The 11,107-nt window shown below is 42.9% G+C and overlaps 1 protein-coding gene across 2 annotated transcripts; it reads left to right on the plus strand.

Annotated features, from left to right (window-relative positions):
• The first annotated feature begins 849 nt into the window (after nucleotides 1-849).
• Nucleotides 850-10,824, plus strand: LOC116612031 (ephrin type-B receptor 4). 2 transcript variants are annotated; one of them, XM_048725727.1, is made up of 8 exons: nucleotides 850-1,173; nucleotides 1,278-1,354; nucleotides 3,002-3,550; nucleotides 4,339-4,486; nucleotides 5,032-5,184; nucleotides 6,281-6,631; nucleotides 7,382-7,705; nucleotides 9,638-10,824. In XM_048725727.1, exons 1-8 carry the CDS (start codon nucleotides 1,092-1,094, stop codon nucleotides 9,946-9,948), a joined length of 1,995 nt encoding a protein of 664 aa, XP_048581684.1. In that variant the 5' UTR covers nucleotides 850-1,091; the 3' UTR covers nucleotides 9,949-10,824. The 2 variants fall into 2 exon arrangements, with proteins under 2 accessions (XP_048581684.1, XP_032228565.2); XM_032372674.2 differs by having other exon boundaries at nucleotides 851-1,173; nucleotides 3,047-3,550.
• The last annotated feature ends 283 nt before the right edge of the window (nucleotides 10,825-11,107 follow it).

The raw sequence follows: 11,107 nt of genomic DNA on the forward strand, positions 1-11,107 counted from the left end.
CTCTGAGTGATTTGCGACTTAGTTCAACATTCCAAACATGACAGGAAAAGCATGCCATCTTCAATTGCGCAATATAAAACTAGCCTGTTTTGGCTACTTTAAACCGTTACTTGTTGAACAGTTGTGGTGTATGAATGTGTGTTATACCTCAAGATACAAAGGCGCACAAAAACACTTGAGAGCAATGAGCGTGAGTCATTGTGCAATACGAAAGTTTTTGTTGATTCATGACAAACACTCATACACAAGACATGTCAAACAGCCTCATTACAACACAGACCCAACGTTTAGATAATAACCCAGTAGAGTAAACCGAATAGTGAAAACAAAACGGGCGAAAAAGGGTTAAAGGCGTGTCTTCACCACTCTTCGCCAAATCCACAAATCTTTTATCAAAGAAAACCCTAATTAACTCCACATTAATCAGCATGTCTACTGCATGATGTAACCGGGGAATAATTTATTGGAATAATGTCATAACAATAGAATAAGAAAGTTTTAGGAGCATTCTAAAAGCTCAATGCTCTTACAATCAAACTATTGAATAAGTGACATTAATCAGTCTTTAACCTAAAAAAACATAAATTGCTAAAAGAAATTCAAGCTGCTAAAAGACGATAAAAGTATTCTAACTGAAAGTGATTTCTTATAATCACTTGTGAGCAATTTACACAGTTGGATCAAGGTTTATTCAAAAATATTCCTTAATATAGGGCAGAAATAACACACACACCCGCCCGCAATTTCTTCGCTCTCTCTTCCCTGAGATGTCCTGTGCTGTTGCTCGTTTAACCCGACACAGGGATGATGATTGATAGGTTTACTTATTATAATCCCTTTGCACTAAAACATCAGCTCGATGATGAGTGTCAGTCTACGATGGCTCGATAGGAGGGTAAAATATCATCGTCTTTACCATGCTCGGAAATAAGCGTTTAGGATGCCTAATTATCTTTGAGTAAGCCAATCTGCAAAGGCGGATTTGTTAACACAATACAGAATTGGCCAGACCGTGAAAATTGCACCAATTAGTGTTCGTGGTTAAAGCCCTTGTTATCAATAGCGAGTGATCAATCTCACGCTAACAAACAATGAATCACAGAGTCCTCTTCATGGATGGATCACATATCTTGCTCATCTTGCTGATTATCTCATCGATAGCAGCCGAGGAAGGTTAGCAAATCAAACGCCGGCTTATTAAGAATGAGTGTGCACTTGTTGCGAGTACAAATTCTAAATAGTCGATTCAATTGTCGCTTGTTGTCTTGCTGCCGCAGAGTTGCTGTTCAGAAGACAGTACACTGATTTGAACTGGACTTGGCTCACGACCTTTCGCTTTGCAGACGGCGCCGGGGTAGGTTAAGGTGTAGGAATAGGTTATAAAAAGGATTATTATAAGTTGAATGGGAATAAATATTAAGTCAGATTCCGATATTTATTTTAAGCTATTACGTTATTCCTTTGACTATCACCATTGTAACCGAACACCTCAAACATGAAAAAAGTCATATTATGTCGAGTAGAGGTAGGGAATCCTTGTATTATTGTGGTGTATTTTGTGTTGTCAGTGTTTTTGCTGATGTAAGCTTGTTAGTTTATTAACAATCCGCTCTTCTAAGAGTGTAATTGCAAAAATTTTCGCAAATTTGCCTATTGCCCTTTGAGGCGCTAAAATACTTATCCAAAGATTTATTAAACTAAATGTGTACTTTAAAAAGAAATGGTAAATATTTTTTAGAATCTATAAATTCCTTCTTCACTAAGATAATACTAGAAAAATCTCACTCTGAAACTAGATCCGGACGTGGGCTTTTGTGTTCGTTCAGTCGTTCCATTTTTACGGGGGTGTCGTGCGCAATTTTAAGAAGTGAGGCAATATCATTGTTTTGCTGATACGAGGGAATGTTCGATTACGTATTCACATGTGCCTTTGTTATCAATCATTTTATAATAAAAAAATAATACTTTTTTATTGAAAATAGAAAGAAATGATTAGCATATAACAGATATAAACTAAACGGTAAAACCCTAGAAAAAAATCGAATTTGAAAAAAACAATCGTCAGCTAAAAATAACCCTATTACAATGGAATAGACAAACAACAGGACGCACAAAAATACGATATTGGAATCTCGAGCAATAGCATGCGCCTAGCTCTCCAACACGCGCGCGTCACTGGTGCCTCAAGAAGGGATATTGCACTTGTTGGTAGCCGATGCAAAAAAGGCTGGATTCATCTGTGTCCTCGCTACAGACGCTCTAGAAAGCATTCACCTTTATTACAGATAATTGAAGGGAAATGATACTTTATAGGAAATGAACTTTATGGCGGCTCGGCTGTGACCACCCCAACCTTTGCGCTCAACAGTAGTTACGCGCCTGCTCATGTCCTGCTTTCACATCTTTACGAGAGCACTCAAATCGTAAACCCTAAGGTGATAATTTAGGAATTCGGTCCATAGTACTTCCTTCTATACCTTTTTATTCAAGTTTCTGTGCCAATCACGCACAATATATTACCAGCGAATGCTTGATTTGCCTCCAAATGACTTGAGCTCAATGCTAACACTTTTACTGCGTGTACATTGGACCTGACGCTTAGCGTCAATTATTTACTCGGTTGATCTGGGGAAGATCATATCAGAACGTCTGGGGTCAAGTGGGCACGCGGCAAACGTCTTCACGAAATAAATGATATGAAACATGTCTTAATAACGATTTATAACACAGTGGCGCTCCCTTGTTACTCAAAGTCTCGTTCTCACCATGTCCACAGTGGCGCTCCCTAGTACTTAAAGTCTCGTTCTCACCATGTCCACAGTGGCGCTCCCTAGTACTTAAAGTCTCGTTCTCACCATGTCCACAGTGGCGCTCCCTAGTACTCAAAGTCTCGTTCTCACCATGTCCACAGTGGCGCTCCCTAGTACTTAAAGTCTCGTTCTCACCATGTCCACAGTGGCGCTCCCTAGTACTCAAAGTCTCGTTCTCACCATGTTAGCAGTTGCGCTCCCTAGTACTCAAAGTCTGGTTCTCATCATATCCACAGTGGCGCCGAGACTCTTCCACCCAGGAGTACACAACATGTGACCTTCAGCAGACGCTGACCAACAGCACAGACAGCTGGCTCATATCCGACTACATTCCATTGCAGCCTGCTGTCGCGGTCACCCTGTGGCTAACCTTTACGGTTCGCGAATGTCCGAGCAGTCTTCCTCACTGCAGGCAACATTTCGCTGTGTATACCCGCCACTCGGCTGGCCAAATATCCGAGGGCGTGTCTAAGGTTGACATCCAGTCGGGGAATTTCACATTAATAGGGAACGCCACCGCAAGCGCAGTGTGGGCCCCAGGCCAACCGCGCGTTCATAACAGTGTCAGCATGACTTTCCCAGCGGGAAATGCGGGTGTGTATATTGGCTTTCAGGATGTTGGCGCATGCGTGGCTGTGAGGGAGGTTCGAATGACGTATCAATACTGTAGTGAGGTCGTGGCGAGTGATGGTGCCGTTTTCAATCGCACTGTGGCACCCCTCCCCGGGACAGTAGCGCAGGTGCGTTTATCGAGGGAGTCAATATGTCAGGGTGGTTGGAACTTTCATGATTGCGAACGGCATAAAACATTTTCAAATACTGATTTAACGCAAACTTAAAAAGTCGCTTCAATTTGCATTTTAGGCCCGATTCATACGCCGCACTCCTGCCGTGCGGCATCTAATAGTTTGGATTGAGCACATGAATAGTTCGACGTCTGAATCGGCACGGCACTAAGCGCGGCTGCACCAGTCGTGCTGCACGGCAAAAGCACGACACCGATTCAAACGTCGAGCTACTGATGTGCCGAATCAAATACCATATTTCTCCAGTCCACTTATTGAGTGCGACGTCTAAATCAACGTTGAACCCAATGTTTTTGTGTCGATACAAATAGAAAATTAGATTCGGCACGGCAGGAGCGCGACGTATGAATCGGGTCTTAATTACATACATGTTTTGAGAAATTAATGATTTGTGTGCTTTTATAGTGTTTGAAAACCGAGGTTTTTTTGGATGGGGTGGGATTTGAGAGCTGATCAGTGGAGCACTGAGGTTTTTAAAATGCTATGAAGGGACAAAAATAATGTTTTATTTCTTCTATAAAATGATTTTTACATTAAGCTAAATACAAAACATAACGAAAACTTCGCAACGACGCTGACTCGTTGTGTCATTCCAATGCACTTCAACGCACACCAGGAGGACAGTTGAATAAACTAATTCAGTGACTCATTTAATGACGCACTGATAGCTAAAGCTGGGCACGCTGTTGTTTCTGATATCACTAGCTCATCGCAATCCACAGGTCAGCGGTATCTGCCAAGGGATGACACAACCCTTTTCAAATAGTTCGACGCATGCGCAGTGTCTGAGCGATGGACGCTGGAATATTAGTGCGGAGGTCACGTGTCAGTGCCAGGCTGGATATCAGCCCGTGTCTAGGTTGTGTGAAGGTGAGATGGATTTTGGAGAAGGAATCATCCGCTATCATCAACCTTTTCCCTATCTCCCCTGTTATTCCTCTATCATCAACCTTTTCCCTATCTCCCCTGTTATTCCTCTATCATCAACCTTTTCCCTATCTCCCCTGTTATTCCTCTATCATCAACCTTTTCCCTGTCTCCCCTGTTATTCCTCTATCATCAACCTTTTCCCTGTCTCCCCTGTTATTCCTCTATCATCAACCTTTTCCCTATATCCCCTGTTATTCCTCTATTATCAACCTTTTCACTGTCTCCCCTGTTATTCCTCTATCATCAACCTTTTCCCTATCTCCCCTGTTATTCCTCTATCATCAACCTTTTCCCTATCTCCCCTGTTATTCCTCTATCATCAACCTTTTCCCTGTCTCCCCTGTTATGAAAAACGCTAACATGCTGACTGAAGATTATGTTGTTTGAGTAATCTGTTACCCTAATTAGGGGATTGTCGGATTTCTGAGAATATTTTTAAAACATAGTCACGGATTTTGAAGTCTGATAACGACTCCTGTCGACAGCATGCCCTTCAGGGATGTTCAAGGCTGAATCGGGAAACACGCCATGCAAACAATGCCCGGATAACTCTTCCCCAAACGATACACGGGATGCCTGTGTGTGCAATCCGGGATATTACCGAATGCTAAGTGAGCCACGTGACGGGAAATGCACAAGTAAGAGAAGTAAATTCATTATTAGTAAATTATGAAGCGAAGTTCTGCTGCTTACTTCTATTCTATAAAATAATATAAAAGATATGACGCAAAAAAACGCTACCTTGTGAAATGGGTCCAACCAGACAGCAGGGCCAAAGCAGGGGGTGGGGCAAGTGTCCCCCAAATATTAAAAAAAATATGGTTTTAAATGACCAGTAGGGACGTGGCTACGCCCCCAATGTTTTTTTAATGTTTCTGTTTTGTGCCCCCCCCCCATCCCCCCACCAACACACACTCACACATTAATTCAAGGCCTGCTACGGTTATGCATAGTGTATATAAAGTGCAGAGAAATTCTGTAAGCTTGAGAACCGTTCGAGCTAGCGTGAGTTCAAAATGTCCAGGATTAACCGGGTTTTATTGTACATATTCTCGTTATGGCTTGTGAAGCCATTTGATCTTTCGTCAAAGTCCCATCTCACAACAGTTTCCCTCAAGCTATAATGTGTAATTCTAACATATATACTGTATATAATAATAATAATAATAATAATAATAATAATAATAATAATAATAATAATAATAATAATAATAATAATAATAATAATAATAGTAATAGTAATAGTAATAGTAGTAGTAGTAGTAGTAGTAATAGTAATAGTAATAGTAATAGTAATAGTAATAGTAATAGTAATAGTAATAGTAATAGTAATAGTAATAGTAATAGTAATAGTAATAGTAATAGTAATAGTAATAGTAATAGTAATAGTAATAGTAATAGTAATAGTAATAGTAATAGTAATAGTAATAGTAATAGTAATAGTAATAGTAATAGTAATAGTAATAGTAATAGTAATAGTAATAGTAATAGTAATAGTAATAGTAATAGTAATAGTAATAGTAATAGTAATAGTAATAGTAATAGTAATAGTAATAGTAATAGTAATAGTAATAGTAATAGTAATAGTAATAATAATAATAATAAACTTATTGTTTTCTCAACTCCACACAATGGATATCTCCGTTTTTGTGCGCCATCCCCAATAGTTTCTATCCTGTGTAAAGCCCATGTTTATACTATACTTATACTACTGTTTATACTTTTTCTCCACAGCCACCCCGTCAGCCCCAAGAGACCTCATTTCGGTCTCAATTCAACCGGATACCCTGCTGCTATCATGGAAGCCACCGCTGGAAGATGGCGGCCGTAGTGACCTTACTTACATAATCACATGTAGACGCTGTCACAATGGCAACGATTCTGATGTTTGTGATTTGGACTGTGAAAGAAGCATAGCATTTACACCCATAGCCAATCAAAGTGTGTATACACACGTGACCATATCAGGCTTGAGCCCAGGCTCTCGATATGTGCTGAGAGTGTCCTCGCGGAACGGAGTGACCAGCTTCGCTGACGGCTCCGCAATTCGGTTTATCGAGGTCAATGTAACACTACCGATACGAGGTAAGAATGCTCCTGGAAAAATGCATCTTTTCTGGTCTTTGTGAAACCGATGTCAAGTATAAGGAAAAAATAACGATCTAATAAATTGCCCCGTGCAAATGGCGAATGGCACCAGGTGCACAGTCATGGGTATCATATGGGAAAAGGACAGTTGACGATCCTTCAATAAGAAATGACTCCCTTTTTCCCTGCACACCCTCCTCTAGGGTTTCAAACAGCGCCGGCATTGCTAGACCAGCGTGCTGTTGGCACGGGGCTTAACGTTTGTCAAGGACTACAGTGTACACACACTCGACACACTTGAGTGGAACCTCTAGCGAACTGCAATGACATCAACTACAATGCTCAAGTTAACTACAAGACAAAGAAAACGTTGGCGAGCTACTTCAAAATACCTTTTAAAGCCCCCTGCAAATAGCGACAGTGTTGCTAGTACTAATAGTGCTGTTTATACACCATGTCTGCCAACATTTCCTTTGCCTTGTAGTCAATGGGGCGTAACGGGCTTCTAACTACTTATCAAACCAAAGTTACATTCTCGCTCATTTTTCTTAGCTGTTTGTAATAATATCCACCCCTGTCTAGGACGACAGGCATTATTCTTGTTATGATACCCATACAAATAGCTGTAGACTGCTTTGCTTTAATTCTTTATGTAAAACAAGGCACAACTACTTCATTTTACCAACAATGCCAAAGAAACACGATATATGGTTGTGTGCATGTGGTTTTCTATTGATGATTTTTCAGAAGCCCTCAAAGTACGCACAACCTACGTCATGGGAAACATGGCTGTGCTCTCATGGTCCTCTCTAAACGTGACACTGTTGTCAACAGTCTGTAAGAAATGTGACACCATGGACTATGATTGCGTGACTTGTAACGCAACCTGTGGCGACACATTTATGATTAAGGCAAAGGACAGTGTTCTCATAGCAACAGGGCTTGAGGAGAAGACTAAATATCATTTGGCGTTTGAGGTTATCGAGACGCAAAGTAACAGAAGTAGTAACGCAACTGTATGTGTGACCACCGCAGATCGCGTGAATGGAGAGGGTGATAGCAAGCCTAAAGGTGAGCGTAAGCTTGTTGCTTTCGAGTGGCGCATTATAACGCAATGTTAAATCGCAATATGTCACCTCCGGGAAATCTAAAATCGAAATCCAGGAATGTATTAAAATGAAACAGGAACGTCGTGCGCCTATAAAGACAAACCCTATGACTAAATAACCCTATCCGAAAGGCCACCCCTTGAGCCCTAACCTCTATCGTGCATCCCTTGGGCCCTAACCTCTATCGTGCACCCCTTGGGCCCTAACCTCTATCGTGCACCCCTTGAGCCCTTATCTCTATCGTGCACCCCTTGGGCCCTTACCTCTATCGTGCACCCCTTGAGCCCTAACCTCTATCGTGCACCCCTTGGGCCCTAACCTCTATCGTGTACCCCTTGAGCCCTAACCTCTATCGTGCACCCCTTGAGCCCTAACCTCTATCGTGCACCCCTTGAGCCCTAACCTCTATCGTGCACCCCTTGAGCCCTAACCTCTATCGTGCACCCCTTGAGCCCTAACCTCTATCGTGCACCCCTTGAGCCCTAACCTCTATCGTGCCCCCCTTGAGCCCTAACCTCTATCGTGCACCCCTTGGGCCCTAACCTCTATCGTGCACCCCTTGAGCCCTAACCTCTATCGTGCACCCCTTGGGCCCTAACCTCTATCGTGCACCCCTTGGGCCCTAACCTCTATCGTGCACCCCTTGAGCCCTTATCTCTATCGTGTACCCCTTGGGCCCTTACCTCTATCGTGCACCCCTTGAGCCCTAACCTCTATCGTGCACCCCTTGAGCCCTAACCTCTATCGTGCACCCCTTGGGCCCTAACCTCTATCGTGTACCCCTTGAGCCCTAACCTCTATCGTGCACCCCTTGAGCCCTAACCTCTATCGTGCACCCCTTGAGCCCTAACCTCTATCGTGCCCCCCTTGAGCCCTAACCTCTATCGTGCACCCCTTGGGCCCTAACCTCTATCGTGCACCCCTTGAGCCCTAACCTCTATCGTGCACCCCTTGGGCCCTAACCTCTATCGTGTACCCCTTGAGCCCTAACCTCTATCGTGCACCCCTTGAGCCCTAACCTCTATCGTGCACCCCTTGAGCCCTAACCTCTATCGTGCCCCCCTTGAGCCCTAACCTCTATCGTGCACCCCTTGGGCCCTAACCTCTATCGTGCACCCCTTGAGCCCTAACCTCTATCGTGCACCCCTTGAGCCCTAACCTCTATCGTGCACCCCTTGAGCCCTAACCTCTATCGTGCCCCCCTTGAGCCCTAACCTCTATCGTGCACCCCTTGGGCCCTAACCTCTATCGTGCACCCCTTGAGCCCTAACCTCTATCGTGCACCCCTTGAGCCCTAACCTCTATCGTGCACCCCTTGGGCCCTAACCTCTATCGTGCACCCCTTGAGCCCTAACCTCTATCGTGCCCCCCTTGAGCCCTAACCTCTATCGTGCACCCCTTGAGCCCTAACCTCTATCGTGCCCCCCTTGAGCCCTAACCTCTATCGTGCACCCCTTGGGCCCTAACCTCTATCGTGCACCCCTTGAGCCCTAACCTCTATCGTGCACCCCTTGAGCCCTAACCTCTATCGTGCACCCCTTGAGCCCTAACCTCTATCGTGCACCCCTTGAGCCCTTAGCCTTGTCTTCACCATTTCCTCTGTCTTATGGCAGCTCTCCATTTGTTTTGTGGCTAATCGAGCTAATTTCATCACCAGCACTTATGGCCGATGTTGGCGCTGTTTGCATATTGCCTCAATGCCTGTCATATTTATACAACATTTAACATAGAAGCTTGTGTTCCTTAGTTCCAAGTGTGAGAACATAATTTACACTGTATAGGCGCTATATGAACGCAATCTTTTTTTTTTTTATCTATCTCTATTATTTGTTATTCTGTAGCTTATTCGCACTTATGAACATGTCGCAAAATCAAGCCTTCTTGTGCTATGCAGGTGCTGGAGAGGCAAACAAGGAGAACATTGTTACCACATCCTCGATACTTGTACTGGCTCTGTCTAGCGGGCTTCTACTCTGCTCTGGGATTATGCTTATTGTCACATTACACTTGCGACGACGTTGGTACAAAAGGGCTAAGGACCACAGGGAGCCAGAGTCGCAGGACGGGGAAAGTTACGGAGTAGAAAATATTCTATACATGGAAGAGAGGTACATGAACTCCAAGCCGGAAAACGATGCAAGGAACGCCACAGCAACTAACGTCCGACTCAAAAGACAGCAAAACAATAACGAACATCCAAGTTAATAAGACTGATTCATTAGCCTCTGTGCTATACGGATACACCGATTTAAAACTGGGTTGCACCCGAGAATTCTTGTTGTCCTTGCCTGATGGTTAACGTATAAATGGCTGGATTCTGGTCTTTGAAAACCACGTAAATGTTAACAGGCACAAAAACAATAGTACACCTTTACAAACCTGGGTTTATTTCTCATTTGATACCAACAAGGCACTGCGGGTTACGTCACATGGATTCTCCGAATGCGTTATTTGAAATACGTGTATACCCAGGTCAACCAGTATATTTCAACAAACTTAGAGACTGGTGAGCATAATCTTTGGGACCTCTGGTTTACTGTGTGGTACTGGTTTCAGATTCCTTAGCCCAATCGTTATGAAGGGCTATTTATATATGCTATTTCCAAGAACGTCTGGAGCTTTTTTTTCGAAAATAGTCAACCTCAAACGGCGTCAACAACAGGAACATCAAACTGGAGATCAAAATCAACCGATACTCTTTTTTGATAAGAACGTCTAATTTTCAGTTGAGGATGCACCGTTCTTATTTTTTAAGCATTTTTTAAAATGCTGAAAATGTTCTTAAATTCAATGCATAAAAAATAATACTCAATGAATCATAAGAAAAGAATAACACACATGATCTATGAACACAATTAGATTCTGCATTTTGGAACGCATCACATTTTGACAAATTTAGGTATATATACTTTACGGCCAGACTTTCCGGAGGCCCTTTCGTACTATAACCCATTACCCCTGGCCACACACACACAAAAAACAACAGTAATGACAGCAAAATGGCCTTCAAGGGATGAACATTGTGTTTCGAGGCCATAGAAATGGACCTGGAGGAGCATAATAAACATCTCTGCTTCTTAAGTTGTGTTTGCTGATCTCTTTCCCTTTTGTAGTATTTTTCACTTTTTTTTTTTGGGGGGGGGGGAAGAGTGGGTGGGTACTACTTATGGCCGATACGGGTTCAATGTGCTAACAGGAAATCTTCACATCGGACGTTTACAATAAATTGAGAGAGTGACATCGAGACCACAAACTCTTTTGCTTTTACTAAAGCATAAGCCACGAGTTAAGAACGGGAACTCAATGGCGTTGGGAACAGAGGTTGTTTGACTATTTTTTTGCATTATTATAATTATACTATTAT

The sequence above is a fragment of the Nematostella vectensis genome, chromosome 3, assembly GCF_932526225.1.
Source record: "Nematostella vectensis chromosome 3, jaNemVect1.1, whole genome shotgun sequence".
Taxonomy (NCBI): Eukaryota; Metazoa; Cnidaria; class Anthozoa; order Actiniaria; family Edwardsiidae; genus Nematostella; species Nematostella vectensis.